This window comes from Somniosus microcephalus, chromosome 2 (genome assembly GCF_052327205.1).
Source record: "Somniosus microcephalus isolate GS21.2 chromosome 2, FLI_Smic_1.0, whole genome shotgun sequence".
NCBI lineage: Eukaryota > Metazoa > Chordata > Chondrichthyes > Squaliformes > Somniosidae > Somniosus > Somniosus microcephalus.
In genome coordinates this window covers 61,237,087-61,253,463 of record NC_140988.1, presented here as the reverse complement: position 1 = coordinate 61,253,463, position 16,377 = coordinate 61,237,087, and the positions used below count along the sequence as shown (strand labels likewise).

At 43.0% G+C, this 16,377-nt stretch overlaps 1 protein-coding gene across 10 annotated transcripts in view; it reads left to right on the top strand.

Moving 5' to 3' along the window:
- The window catches only part of bltp1 (bridge-like lipid transfer protein family member 1), a 567,108-nt gene that overhangs the window by 455,873 nt on the left and 94,858 nt on the right, over nt 1-16,377 (top strand). For all 10 annotated transcript variants that reach the window (XM_086009761.1, XM_086009749.1, XM_086009753.1 and 7 more), the window contains one exon: nt 4,483-4,707. In XM_086009761.1, coding sequence (XP_085865887.1) covers nt 4,483-4,707 — 225 coding nt within the window. The remainder of the gene's footprint in view (nt 1-4,482; nt 4,708-16,377) is intronic.

The window sequence follows — 16,377 nt, the reverse complement described above, 5'->3', positions numbered from 1 at the left end:
CAGTTTATTTACAACAGTTGCATTTAATCCAAAGGTTGGGAAGACTAAGTCTAATAACCCATTTATAGTACTAATCTGCTACTGATTTAAATGTTGAAACTAGCAATAGATTTGTACTGTAAATGTTGTTAAATTCTACTTGCCACAGTAAGAGAGCAGCCAGAGAAGAGGTGAAAACATTAAAAAGATGCAAACAGTCTTGAAACTGAAAATGAAAACAAAATAGCAAATATTCTGAATGATGGCTTCAACAAGTATTCATAAGGAAAGACACAAGAAGTATACCTTTTGCAAATAGAGATAACTATATATCAATAAAAGAAAAGAAAGACTTGCATTTATATAGTGCCTTTCATGACCTCAGGACGTCCCAAAGCGCTTTACAGTTGAAGTGTAGTCACTATTGTAATATAGGAAACATGGCATCCAATTTTGCTCCCACAAACGGCAATGTGATAATGACCAGATAATCTCATTTTTTTTTTATGTTGATTGAGGGATAAATATTGGCCAGGACATTTTGAAATTTGAATTTTGAAATTAATGCCAGCTGTGCATTTTATCCAACAATACAGTTGTTGCTTTTTTGTACAATTATACAAAATCATGCTCTTTTTCTCAAAGAAAGTTACCCATTATATCACTTGTGATGGAATTTAGTTGTGGGTGTGGGCGATTGTGGGAATTACAGCATTCAATCTGTAACAAAGAAGAAATTAGGGGGGGGAAAAAACACTCCAGCTCCTGGAGTGCCTCATGGTGTCCTGGCACATGTGCAGTACTAAATAAACAGCTGACGTACATAGTAGGGAAAGGTTTCCTCTGTGCACTATTTGAAACAAAATCAGAACCACATTCTTTATAAACTGGATTATGGTTTTGTTACATATACTCATGTAGTGAATCTTCCCCCACTGCTGATAATGGAAGTGCCATAATTTCAATAAGGCAATTTGGTTATAGTTCCTCTGTGTCGTTTCAGACCAATTGACATTATTTAATCCCAAGCCATTAAAAGAGTTTATTTTATGACAATGCTCAGTTGTGGCCTGTTGAGTCTCGGGACATTCATCACAGTTAAATGGCATGAAATGGCCTTTCTCCTTTGTCAAACTTCCAGGGACAGATTTGATAATCTTCACCAATTTCAGATCTGACAGAACTTTGTCAAGGAAATGCAAAGAGAGGAAGTCCACCAAAAGTTGGCTGTTGTGCATTTTCAATTGCCTCTGAAATTCCACTCATTTCGAGTTTACCTTGGTGGGAGCTTGTACAAAGTGAAATCTTAAACTACAGAGCTGGTATTGAAAGTTTAATGAGATGGAAGACTTTTCTATTTCTAATTTACAATAGTGACTTGAATTCAGACGATCGATGCAATGTGGTCAAATTTTTACATGACACCAAACTAAAGGTAGAGACATCTGAGGAAGCTGCAGAAATTACAGTTATATATAAAGTATATAAGTGGGCAAAATAATTGCTGATAAAAAGTGGGCAAAATAATTGCTGATAAAAAGTGGGCAAAATAATTGCTGATAAAACTTTGTTTACAAGCATAAAGTACTGCACACAGGGAAAAAAACAATTCGCATACTCCACGAGTGGTGTTGAAATTGCCACGGTTGAAGCCCAAAGAGATTTATGACTCTCAGTAGACGCAACGGGCATCATGTCTGAACAATTTAAAGCAACAATCAACAGAATCAATAAAAGGTTGAATTACTGTGCCAAAATAGTAGAATATACAAGTCCATGGTAGTTGTGATCAACTTGTATAATGCTCCAGTCAGACTGCACTTGGAGTACTGGATCCAATTCTGGGCATCAGGACACAAGGAAAAAGAAATATTCACGTATTAGACTGTGGAGTTTGCACATTCTCCCCGTGTTTGCGTGGGTTTCCTCCGGGTGCTCCGGTTTCCTCCCACAGTCCAAAGATGTGCGAGTTAGGTTGATTGGCTATGATAAATTGACCCTTAGTGTTAGGGGGATTAAATACATGGGGTTACGGGGTAGGGTGGGATATGTGTTGGTGTAGGAGTTACGGGGATCAGGTGGGATATGTGGCTCGCTGGGCCGAAATGGCCTCTATCTGCACTGTGGGGTTTCTGTGATTTCTGTGAGAGGCCGTGTAGAGAAGACCTAACGTAGAGGTCTAAGTTATGAGGAAAGATTGGAGAAGCTTGGGCTTTTCATCCTGGAAAAGAAGGATCTGAGAAGTGATCTTATAGCAGTATATAAGATAGTTAAGGGAATGGAGAGGGTAGGTCTGGAATATTACCTGAAATTAAATTGAGAGTAGGACAAGGGGACACAGTTTCAAATTAATCAAAGATAAATTAGGACTGATGTTGGGAAATTCTTCTTCACACCATGAGAGATCAATATCTGGAGTGGACTTCCAGGAAGAGTGGTAGAGGCAAGCACCCTGGAATCATTTGGAGGCTAAAGTAGGAATTTAGGATCTTTATTTAAGGATTAAGTAAATGGACCCAATGGCTTGCTGTTCCATAATTATTTTGTGATATGCCACCCGTGGGTAGACTTCTGAATTTAAGGACCACCAATTTGGAACCAGCTTTTAGTCTCTCTAGTTTTGGAACTGAAACACACATAACAAAAAAAGTAGCTGTTGCCAGGATGATTGGTTGAAACCCTTCAGGCAGTCAAGTAATTTCAGCATCAACAACTGTTTGCTTTTATGTAGCACCTTTAATGTAGAAAAGCTTAACAGAGGAGAAAAGGAGTGGCTGCTGAGCCTGTGCAGGAGAGTTCGGTGCGGTGACCAAAATCACATTGAAAGAAATGTATTTTGAGAGACTTTTTAAAGGTTTAAAGGGAAGTTGAAGGTTTTGGGAGATCATTCTAAAGAATAGGAATGAGGCAACTGTAGGCTCTGCCACCGAATGCACAGGAGGCCAAAGTCAGAGAACTGCAAGATGCGGGGAGGCGATGTAGTACTGGAGAAGATTGCTGATGAAGGGTGGAGTGAGGCCTTGGAGGGATATGAGAACAAGGATTTTAATTTTGAACTGTTGGGGGACAGATTGCCAATATAGGTCAGCAAGGACTGGGTGATGGCTAGCTAAGGCTTATGGGTGGTAGGGCTTTGGGCAATTTGAAGTTTGAGAGGCTGGCAAGAAGGGTGTTGGAGTTAGGGATGATGAATCCATGAATTGAGATTTTGGTGGCAGTGGGGATGTTGCAGAGGTGGAAGTCTTGGTAGCAAATAAGATATGCAATTTGAAGCTTGGCTCTGGGTCAAACAAAATGCTGTGATTATGTGTCTTCTGCTTCATCCTAAGTAAACAGTTATATTTGGAGATGGAGTTGATGGCACGGGTGAAGGTTTCAGTCTTCCTGAGTTGTCGGAATTTCTGATTCATGCACATTTAATGTCAGATATGTGGTCTAACATCATGGAAATGGTCATGAGCTCAAGGTAATGGTATAAAGAGGTAGAGCTGGGTGTTGTCATTATACATATGATAACCTGACTCTATAGATGATACCACCAAGGAGCACCATGTAGATGAGGAAGAGGAGGGGGCTAAGGTTGGATCTTTGGTGAACTCCAGAGATGACCATACCCAAAGCTACCGTCTGTGTTTCTCTTGGCATTCTGCGAAGGGCCCATTGAGTCACTCGTCGCTGCCTCCTTGCAAGCAAAAACCTCAAATGCCCTAGGAAAAGGAGGGTGAAAATCCAGGTTATTTATAGCAACACATCTTGAAGGAGTACTGTAAAAGTCCTAGAAAATATTCCTAATGCTGCTATTGCTAAATTTTGAAAATCTGTTTTAATACCTTATCAGTTAAGTAAACTACTCAGCCGATAAGAGAAGAAAAAGTAAATAACTCACTGAGATAAGTATGCATCCCCTAGAAACTATTTTGAATCCACAGAGGATTGTGGAACCACTCTGGTTATAGTAAACACTGAATGGGCATCTTTGTGTGAGGAATGCAAATGTGGAGGTTTTTGGCACGCTCATTTGCATTTCCACTTCAATTTTTCTTCAATGTGAACAGCAGCATCAGCGTGTAGCATGGGGAGGGGAATATGAATGGCAGAATAGGGGCAATTCGTTGTAAGTTCACTGCCAAGTTACACTGGCATGTCTGCAAATTGATACTAATTTGAAACTGCTATGAGGCTGGCAACTATTCAAAAAGCACAAATTGTCAGAAACACTTCATTTCACACTTGTAATTTGAATGAATTTTAGCTTTTTATCCAACCATTTACAATCATGGCAAATATACACAATTGTTGAGCCCTAGTAGATGATAAATTAATCGCAGATAAATTGTATAAATAATGAATTAAATTTGGATCTCTGACATTATAGTCACATTTCCTTTTACTGCAGTTCAGAATGCCTAGCCAGGGGAAAAACATCGAGAGAAAATCAGTTATTGAAAGTTAGTATTTTTATGTATTGAGTTTCTGCGATTAATTACATTGACTGTTCGGCAGGCATAGCATGCGTAAAAAGTCTCCTGGCTTTGCTGCAGTCCAACAACTTTTTACTGACCGATGGCCATCAGCATCAATGAACAGAAATTCCTTAAACACTGCAACAGAAAGGAACATTGATTTTGAGCTTGATGTTAGAGTTGAGATTGAGAGTGGAAAATGTGTACTGCATCCAACCACACAGCAGCCGCAGCAAGCAGAACATGATGAATTCAACATAAAAAGGTGAGAAGATCCTCCATTACTCTGCTTGTTTTTATGTGTCAATACTTGGGTTCAATAAATATAATATCTGGTTCCAAGTGGGGTGCATTCTGTATCAGTTAAACTTTTTCCCTCACCCTTCAGCTCTCAAATGTTTTGTGCTGCTAATTGCTGGAAGTGCGAGCTGATAATGGCATGGCGATGGCAATGGGGCATCTGGGAACTTGGTGAACGATGGGACCGACAGTCTGTCACCTTAACCAATGAAATTTAAGGATTGAGAAATAAACAGAGGAACGTCTGAGAAGGAAATAGGGTAAATTAGAGTCGAATCAGGCACAGATAGTGAAATAAACAGAGGGAAAGAAAGAATGAATTCAGAAAGAGAAAAGAGACAGTAAGGGGAAAAATTAATTTTAAATTTCAAAAATCCCTAAGAGCAATTTACAACATGTGGGAATGAGACTCCATGGTTTTAATTGTTCCTTTTCTGACCCGGAGAGGTTGAGTGACATTGCAGGAACATAAATCTCGTCATGGAAAGGGTCCGTATGCGCTTGTTTAATTTGTAATTAATGCACAAATGCAGCAATTTCTTCAAACTCTCAGGGAGGTTGATGGCAAGCTGCTATTTTTGCTAGGCTAACAGCGGAGCAGCACAAATTGTCCAGCAATTTGTGGCAATTCGCAACTCACAAGGTATCTCTTCTTAGCCACAAATTTCTGTACGATTTACGCCATAATAACGACGTGTGCATTAAACTCGCCATTAATTTCCCAGCAAATGTTGGCCCAGTATCTTTTTTTTTTATTAACAAAATTCAGTTCAGTATTTGTGGGTACCAATCACTCCCAATCCATGCTACTTTATACTGTGCCAAGTATTCATGTCAATTTAGGATGATCTGTGGGGGCATGAATAGATGTAGTTATGTTCCCATGTACCCTCAAGCAGAGTAATTGTTGTAAGAATATTCTTACCTGTTTGTTTATTCCAAATGCTACATATCTATATTCCCCATCATGTCTTTTTGGAATTGGACTGGAAGATTCTGCAGTTGATAATGGAGTGGTAGGTGTCTGCAGATCAGAGTGTCGCAGCGCCCAATTGGTCATGTCCTGTATTATTTTTCGGTTACATATCTGCATTAGTTTCCAGACTGCACCTCGACAGTGAAGACTTACCAGTGGGTAGAGAGGAAACCTTTTTTTGACTCGCAGTGTTACAAACTTTGGTTAGTGGCATTCCTGGAGGTTTGATCACGTGACATTCTGACCACATGATATTCTGACCTTATGCTGTTCTAACCAACAAAAACAGCAACTACATTTCCATTGATATAGGGCCTTTAATGTCGTAAAATGTCCCAAGCTGCTTCACAGGAGTATAATCAGACAAAATTTGACACCGAGCCAAAGAAGGAGATATAGTGACAGCTGAGCAAAAGCTTAGTCAAACGGGTAGGTTTTAAGAAGGGTCTTAAAGGGGGAAGAGAGAGTTGGAGAGGTTTAGTGAGGGAATTCCAGACTTTAGGGCCTAGACAGCTGAAGGCACAGCCACCAATGATATGGTGAAGGAAGTGAGGGATGGACAAGAGGCCAGAGTTGGAGGAACAGAGAGTTCTCGGAGGGTTGTTGAGACTCAAGGAGGTTACAGAGATAGGGAGGGACAAGGCCTGGAGAGATTTGAATTGGAGGATGAAATTTTTTTAAAGGATGCATTCGGTGTTCATCAGCCAATGTAGGCCAGCGAGCACGGGTGATGGGTGAATGGGAATTGGTGAGATTTAAGATGCAGGCAGCAGAGTTTTAGATGAGCTTAAGTTTATGGAGGGTCGAAGATGGGAGGTCAACCAGGAGAGCATTGGAATAATCGACTCTGCAGGTAACAGAAGCATGGATGAGGATTTCAGAAGCAGATGGACTGAGGCAGGGGTGGAGATGGGAAATATATAGGTGATGGTATGCGCTCTTGGTGATGGAGGCAATATGGGGTCAGAAGGTCAGGATCAGATTGGACGTTAAAGTTGCAAACAGTCTGGTTCAGCCTCAGACAGTGGCCAAGGAGGGTGATGGGGATGCGTTTGTGATGGGGGCTGAAGACAATAGCTTTGGTCTTCCCGATGTTTAATTGAAGAAAATTAAGTGGTTGGGTTGAGATAGGTGGTGGTGAGGGAGGGCTGGGTGTTGTCAGCGTACATGTAGAACCTAAATAACAACAGAAAATGCTGGAAAAACTCAGCAGGCCAGGCAACATCCGTGGAGAGAAAATAGAGTCAACGTTTTGGGTGAAAACCCCTTTGTCAAGACTAAAGAAGCACAGGAAATGAAATGGATTAAGAGGCCAGGCTGGGAGAGAACAAAAGAGAAGAGACATTAAGAGGTATTCAAAATGAGACGAGATGGTGATAGGACTAGTGAAGACAAAAGACGGCTCTAGATTAGGTGTGAAATGCGCTGGCAGAGTGGGAGACAGCTGCCATGTGGGAGAGAGAAAAAAAAAGAGAGAAGGCGGGGGGGGGAGGCCAACACAAAGGTGTGGATAAAAAAATATAAGTAAAAATGTAATAGGGGCCGAGGTTATGATCTGAAATTGTTGAACTCGATATTGAGTCCGGTAGGCTGTAAAGTGCCTAATCGGAAGATGAGGTGCTGTTCCTCGTGTTTGCTATCATACATGTAGAACCTGATGTGTTTTCGGATGATGTTGCCGAGGGGCAGTATGTAAGTGCAAAATCGGAGGAGGCTGCGGAATAGATCCATTGAGGACTCCAGAGGTAATGGTGTGGGGTTGGGAAGAGAAACCATTGCAGGAGATTCTCTGGCTACGACTGGATAGGTAAGAGTGGAGCAGGCGAGGGCAGTCCCATTCAGCTGGAAACGAAGGAGAGGCGTTGGAGGACGATTGCGTGGTCAACTGTGTCAAAGGCTGCAGAGAGGTGGGATAATCACAGTCACATGGGATGTCATTTGTGACTTTGATTAGGGTCGTTTCAGTGCTGTGGCGGGGCGGAAACCTGATTGGATAGGTTCAAACATGGAGTTGTGTCATGGAAGACCACGTGACGTCTGGAAATCAACGCATTAACAGGGTGGGCCATTGTTAATATTTAAAAGTTCCAGGAAATAATGGAGTGAGTTACGCCAATGTTTGTGTTGAACTTGGTGGGACATTTGTGCTGCTCTGCCGATAGCCTTGCTTAAACCAATAAAAGTTTGTTCTCGTCGCTCAGTCAATGGTGATCGCCAGTTGGCTAGATTTACGCCATTATCAGCGGCACAACCACATAGACTGAAAAATAATAGTGTGAGTGACCTAGTATTGACGTGATTTATGGCCCTCATCATTCTCGACCTGGGAGACCAACAAAGTGCCCATTAAAGCAGTTGAGCCTCATCTTGGCAGTCTGAAAATTATTCTGAGTTTTCTGTTTCTATTCTCTCAATTTTGGCAGTCTTTTCTTACAAGCTTTGCCATCCAGTGTCCTGTCAGTGTCTGAAGGCAATTGATTCCAGGAGCCCCCACCTCTTTCTGCATGTTAGGAAGGTGAGATTATTGTAAAGGCCTATCTACTGGTCAGTCTCCTTTTCATGATTATCATGAACGACCTGGAGGAGAAACAGAGGGAGCAAGCGTGTCATGTGAGGCACTATGACCTGAGACTGAACCGATCTCATTACTACCCCTCCTCCGGAGATTGTACAGGGAACAAATCTCATTTAAATCACTGTCGGAGGAGCAGATTGAGCTTCGCCAAGCAATTGGTCATCTCTGTGACCTCTGTAAATCTTAAACTGTGGTCTGTCGCTGCCCCCTAGCCATAGGGCCTTGTCAGTGACAATGAAGCTGACGATATCCCAAATTTCTAAGGCTTTGGTTCCTTCCAGTCTGGGACTGGAGACCTCTAACATCAGCCAGGAGCTGTGAGGACCTGCATTCAACAGGTGACAAATGCTATCTTCCGCAGGGTATCCAGCATTATTAAATACATGGGCCCTGTGCAGCAAAGAGACAGGTCCATCAACTTATACACCATTGCTGGCTTCCCCAGGGGTGCAGGCTGATATTGATGAGATCCATGTGCCGCTGAATGCTCCAAGATCAGTTACCACTCGCTAAATATGCTAATTGCTGGCAGTGCCCAACAGAAGATCCTGCATGTTAACTTAGAGCATCAGGGAAGCACTCATGATGCCTTTGTCCTTCGCCACTGCCGTCCATGACTTATTCAGCATAGAGGGACAAGCAGGTGGATGGATCTTGGGGGACAAAACTTTGCAATCTTTTCTTGAAATCTTCCAGTGACGTTTCTGCAGAAAAAGGGATGTACAGACGCAAGATTAATTTTTGCAGCATTTAACTAACTTCTTAAAGTTTATTTAAGGTGATTTCAAACGTTGCAGCTCACTTAACAGTGCCACACCTCAATCTGAGTTACGGCATCTGTTCCTAGCTTTTCATAGTGCCATGTGGTTGGTCTGTGGTGAAATCCATAAACTACACCATGTACGATGTCCCTGATTCGTCATTGACTTCACTATGCTGTAGACCGATCAAGTTGCAGCAAATTGTGACATAAATATAGTGCAATATGAACGGAGAGTGCAAATGTCCAATTAAAAGTGCATGCCACCAAACATGCCGTTCCAGCGAATTCAGACCCAATTGTTCACTATTTATCTAGTCCCCAGGTTTCATTCATCCCTTTACTGGCTGTTCCTCTTCGGCACTGCTCCCAATCACCACGTTGCTGCTGCTGCTCCCAGCTCTACAGGAAATGCTGGGTCTCATGCCCATCCCCAGAGTCCCTCTCTCCTCTGACCTCCCCATTCCCAGTCCGTTTCCCCCCTGTTGTGGAGTATTTTAAACCAGCACTCGACACAAGGTTTTAGATCGATAATCAAGTTGTCTTTATTACACCGGTGGGGAAACAGTCTGCTGTGTCTTAGCCAGACTTCTCCAAATTGTTACAGGAAACACTACATTTTTATACATTACAATACACATGGCCATCTCATGCACAATTCATTTCTGCCACCTGATTGGATCTTGGCCCACATGCACCTTCATGGATTGGTTACGAATCTTAATATAAACATGTATAAGCTGTCTCTTCAATCAATCACTCAAACTGCTAAATGCTAATTAAAAGATACCTTGGAATGCGACCTAGGTAATAAAGTTCTTACGGGCAGTTGAAATGCTGGCGATCCTGTCTCCATTTAATTGTTTTATATCTCTCCAAAGGTCAGCTATCTTTGACCGCATGTTTATAGATGTGGCCCTTCATGGTAGCACCTGCCTTTCTTACACTATTCAGTGAAACTGCCAGCGATGTCATTTTAACTCTTTCCCCACTGCACCCCCTGCCCCCTTCGTTGTGGCAACAGCCGATGGATGATGTTATGGAATGGAAGGGGTTACTACAGCGAGAAATTCAAAGGGCCAATTGTCCTAATCTGCTAGTAGCAGTGCTGGGAGATTCACGCCCTATTCCGGGAGACCCCCTGGGCAAACCAGAGGGGATTTGGCAGCCTCCGCCTCATATATCCTCCACTGTAATTAATGGGCTGGTAAGTGGCAAGTAACATTCGCGCCACACAAATACCAGGCAATGACCATCTCAAACAAGAGAAAGTCTAACCACCTTCCCTTGACATTCAGTGGCATTACCATTGTCGAATCCCCCACCATCAACATCCTGGGGGTCACCATTGACCAGAAACTTAACTGGACTAGCCACATAAATACTGTGGCTACAAGAGTGGATCAGAGGTTGGGTATTCTGCGGTGAGTGTCTCACCTCCTGACTCCCCAAAGCATTTCCACCATCTACAAGGCACAAGTAAGGAGTGTGATGGAATACTCTCCATTTACCTGGACGAGTGCAGCTCCAACAACACTCAAGAAGCTCAACACCATCCAGGACAAAGCAGCCCACTTGATTGGCACCTCATCCATCACCTTTAACATTCACTCCCTCCACCACCAGTACACTGTGTCTGCAGTGTGTACCATCTACAAGATGCACTGCAGCAACTCGCCAAGGCTTCTTCGACAGCACCTCCTAGACTTGTGACCTCTCCCACCTAGAAGAACAAGGGCAACAGGTGCATGGGAACACCACCACCTCCAAGTTCCCCTCCAAGTTACACACCATCCTGACTTGGAAATATATTGCCGTTCCTTATTAGTCGCTGGGTCAAAATCCTGGAACGCCCTCCCTAACAACGCTATGGGAGTACCTTCACCATACGGACTGCAGCGGTTCAAGAACGCAACTCGGCACCACCTTCTCAAGGGCAACAAGTGCTGGCCTTGCCAGCGATGCCTGCATCCCATAGAAACATAGAAGATAGGAGCAGGAGTAGGCCATTCGGCCCTTCGAGCCTGCTCCATGAATGAATAATAAAAGTAAATTATTATTTTAAAAGTAAAGTAATAAAAGCAGATTCTATTTTGCGTGTAGTAAGTGACATGATTTCAGTTTTTGCAGCATTCCCATTTCCTGGAGGATGCGTTCATCATCTAATTGTTTGCTTTCCTACTAGTGTTACCTTGTAGGTGATGACTTTTATATATAATCTCTAGATAACTTTCCAACAACTTCCTTTCCACAACAGAAGCCATAAGCTGGTTTTACAGGCAGGTATTGAAGCTCAAGTCTTTTTTGGTTGTTTGAAAAAAAAATGGGTTGATTTCACGGCTCTGTTCTACATTGATTTCTATGAATATAGTGATCTGGTGTGAATAACTTAATTTAATTATACTTGTATGAGAAATGGGAGGCTATTTGGTCTGTAGTTCCTAGACTATGAACTAATCAGCAAACGGGAGGGGCATGTAATTTCCATTGCATCTGCCACTGCCAGTGCAATTGTATCGTTAGCGGCTACAGCTCAATGTTGAAGCGGATGCAGAGGAGTCAAGTCACATTCGTAAATCTTCTGGCATTGTCCTTTAGTACCATCTTATTGGGCCAACAAACTACATTTGTGTCTTGGGACTTCCCTATGGCGATTACATTGGTTTGCAGAATGGAGCATTCATTGTCTTCCTGTTGTTCACAGTATGCCGTTGCCTTCCAGTTTTTTGGAAACATGTTAATGGAAGGGATTAGTGAGGCTTCATCATTGTACAGTCTCTAAACAGCATTGAGTTTCTGTGGACATCGGGTTTTGAACACGCCCATGAAAACTTTGCCGTAATGTTATAGATGGGCAGTGCTACATGTTGTCTCTTGCTCCATATCATTAAAACGTCACAGAACCTCCACTATTGCTTCACTTGCTGGTCAGATATAACATCTTGTCACCAAAAGTTTTGAAAAATATCTCCATGCTCTCTAGAGGAGTAAATTTGATTAGAACCTTTTTAAATGTCTGAATTTAAATATCTTGTGTGGAAAACTGCAGTACTGTTGGTGTTCGTTTTGCCTCGCAAAATTATTGAATTGTCAGCTTTACTTGTAGGTTCAGTATTTGATTTAGCATTCTGATAGGCGACCGTTTGGACTCTGGTGTTTTTACGTCAGATCTCTTCAATTTTATTTGGGTTTCAAAATTGTTGATCCATTGTTTTACTTGCCGCCATCAAAGTTCCAACTGAAGTGTCATTTCTGCTATGTAGATGCTTGCAAGTTTTTCGCTCGATTTTTCTCTTTGCTGCACCTGGGGAATGCTCAATTCCTAGGTGAGCTAAGACAAAGAACGGGTGAACTTGTTATGTTAGGTCTTCACCTTCACCATGCTGCCTGGGATTTCTAGGGCTTCCCCAAATAGATGTAATTGGGCCTGTGCCTGGAGTAGACGCAGGCCTAGTTTCGTTTTTGTCCGTTTGTTGGGTGATCAGGGCAAGGGATGTCCAAAGAAATCATGCATTGGAGCTTACATTGGGACCCCCAATGATTTATGCAAGGGAGTTCATTTCTTTTCAACGCCTACCAGACATCTTCAGGCCTGCGGCCATCAGGTCCTGATGCCAGCAGTCAGGAGCATAGCTGCAAGTGGCTCTGGCTTGCAGCTGCATTCCTGTTTCCACTCCCCAATTGCAGTGTAAGGCCCTGCCTGTGTCCAGCACGCACCCAGAGCAAATAAAGATATGGTTGAAAAAATTCAACGGCATCTGTCCCCTTAAAGGCGCATTGCATCTCAGCTATGCTTTGCCTGTCGGGTGCCCAGTGAGAGAAGAGGGGAGAGCCTCGAGGAAAATCCACCCTATTATGTCTCTTGCTCAAAGTGCTTGAGGCTGTCTCTACAGTTACTCATTTCCTATGATTCAAAGACCAATAGCAAACTGGTGACTAAATAGTGGGTAGACAAGTGGATGGTTGCATACACCCTCTATCGCCATCATGTTGTAGAGAAGTAGCCTAGACCATGTCATGGATCATTCCATCATTTTCATGGTTCCTTCCTGGGTATCTCAGTCAGGTTTTATGCAATATGTGAATAGAGACAACACACATGTGGCACTGCTGCAGCATCAGCAGTTGTTTATTCCCAGTTAAGCTGTACTCCAATGCTGTATGGAAGATGAATATCGTACAAAGAATGAAGAAAACCCTGCCAGACATTAAATGTGGCTCAAGTAGAGAATTATGCATTCCTTCCACCTATGAGACTAAATGTATTTGTGTTTGGTCTCCCTTTTTGATGGGCTGAATGGCCTCCTCTGTGCTGTATAATTCTAGTCACAGAGTTCTTAATTGATTCTTGGATCTGATCTAAAGTTGGTGATCCTGGAGTTTTGTATTCCTTCCCCCTCCCAATCTCATTGTGATGGATGGGTGGCCCTGAACATTGGCCTGCCTATACCTGTCCTTTCACCACTCCATATTAATGTTTTCCCATTTTTCTCTGTTATTTCCTTGCAGACACAATGGCTACTTGTCTTTTCCTAATACTTTTTGAACTGAAACTTTGGAACTTTGACAGATATGCTAAAGATCTTTTTCAAGTATAAATTGAGTGACTTGCTGCACAGGTCCCACCGCACATGCCAGTATTGGGTCTGAATAGGCCTCTAATACTTCTCAGCAGCTTAGTCCTTCTACATTTTCACAATACTTCTGCGTAAGTTGTATGATCTAATTTGTTATCATTGAGGACTAAGCTGACAAGAACCATAAGAGGCCTATTCAAAGGAGTTCCTTCATCCTTCAGCAACAGGCTTAAAGCAAATTGAACCAAGATAGAGATTTTGTATCCTGGCTTGTAGTTACTGTTTTTATTCATCAAATGAGCATTTCAAGTGCAAATTAAATAATTTTTCATAGAAACATAGAAGATAGGAGCAGGAGTAGGCCATTCGGCCCTTCGAGCCTGCTCCGCCATTCAACGAGATCATGGCTGATCATCCAAACCCTAACACCCGGTCCCTACACCGACAGCCATCCCACCCAACCCCACATATTTAATCCCCCCTAACACTAAGGGCCAATTTTTATCATGGCCAATCAACCTAACCCGCACATCTTTGGACTGGGAGGAAACCGGAGCACCCGGAGAAAACCCACGCAAACACGGGGAGAATGTGCAAACTCCACACAGACAGTGACCCGAGGCCGGATTTGAACCCGGGTCCCTGGCGCTGAGGCAACAGTGCTAACCACTATGCCACCGTGCTGTACACCAAATGTATGTTTTTTTTTAAAGTGATGCATTAAGAAAAGTGGCATTCGATGCATGATACAATGTAAGTGGAAACCACAACAACCTGACTCTAAAGTAAACAGAACACAATTTCTGTGCAAAGTTCAGGATTTGCCTAGTTTGGATGAGTAGCTAACTAACTAACTAACCTGTCCTCCCCCTCACAAAAAAAGGTTGAATCTAATTCAAATATTGCAACATTTTAATTGTTTATTTTTTAAGCTATTGCATTTACAGTAGCATGTTAATTTATTACCAATTATGGTTGCTTATGTTCATTAAATTTAGCTTTACTGCATAAATGTATTTAATACATTTGGAATTTTCCCCAACTATCCCAGTAAGTTACTTTGATATACTTTTATTGAATTTAATTTAAATACATTCATATTAATACCAATTATCACATGCAAATATATGTAGCATTCAAAGAGATCTTTTGTTCCACTTTATTTTAATGACAGATTTAAAGCCATACAGATGTAAGCATCCTATATTTTTAAATGTCTTCTACCTGGCATATAGATCACAGATCCAGCCACTACTTTACCTTCCCAATGGATCTCTTTTCAATGATTCTAAGAAAAACGACAACAATTTGACACTGAGCCACATAAGCAGATATTAGGGCAGATGACCATAGAAACATAGAAGATAGGAGCAGGAGTAGGCCATTCGGCCCTTCGAGCCTGCTCCGCCATTCAACGAGACCATGGCTGATCATCCAAACCCTAGCACCCGGTCCCTACACCAACAGCCATCCCACCCAAGCCCTATCCCCGTAACCCCATGTATTTAATCCCCCCTAACACTAAGGGCCAATTTTTTTTTATCATGGCCATTCAACCTAACCCGCACATCTTTGGACTGTGGGAGGAAACCGGAGCACCCGGAGGAAACCCATGCAAACACGGGGAGAATGTGCAAACTCCACACAGTCACCCGAGGCCGGATTTGAACCCGGGTCCCTGGCGCTGTGAGGCAACAGTGCTAACCACTATGCCACCATGCTGCTGAAGCTTGTTCATAGAGGAAGGTTTTAAGGAGCAAAGAGAGGCGGAGAGGTTTCGAGAGGGAATTCCAGAGCTTAGGGCCTTGGCAGCTCAAGGCACGGCCACCAGTGGTTGAGCGATTAACATCAGGAGTGCTCAAGGGGCCAGAATTTGAGGAGTGCAGACATCACGGAGGGTTGTGGGGCTGGAGGAGATTACAGAGATAGGGAGGGGGGATGCCATGGAGGGATTTGAAAACAAGGATGAGAATTTTAAAATAGAGGCGCTGCTTAACCGGGAGCCAATGTAGGTCAGTGAGCACAGGGGTGATGGGTGAACGGGACTTGTTGCGAGTTAGGACACAGGTAGCAGAATTTTGGATGAGATGAAGTTTACGGAGGGTACAATGTGGGAGGCCAGTCAGGAATGTGTTGGAATAGTCAAGCCTAGAGGTAACAAAGGCATGGATGAGGGTTTCAGCAGCAGATGAGCTAAGACAGGGGTGGAGTCAGGGATACAGAGGTGGAAATAGGCGTCTTAGTGATGGTGCGGACACGTGGTTGGAAGCTCATTTCAGGGTCAGATATGACGCCAAGGTTGTGAACAGACTGGCTCAGCCTCAGAGAACTGTTAGGGAGAGGGATGGAGTCGGTGGTTAGGGGATGGAGTTTGTGACAGGAACCGAAGACAATGGCTACAGTCTTCCCAATATTTATTTGGAGGAAATTTCTGCTCATCCAGTAGTGAATGGTGGACAAGCAGTCTAACAATGTAGAGACAGTGGAGGGGTCGAGAGAAGTGATGGTGAGGTAGAGATGGGTGTCGTCAGCATAGAGGTGGAAACTGACGCTGTGTTTTTGGATGATGTTGCCAAGGGGCAGTATGTAGATGAGAAATAGGAAGGGGCCAAGGATGGATCCTTGGGGGACACCAGAGGTAACGATGCGGGAGTGAGAAGAGAAGCCAAAATTGTGTGTGACAAATTTATTAAGAGTTTTTTGAGGATGTAACAAGCAGGGTGGATAAACGGGAACCAGTGGATGTA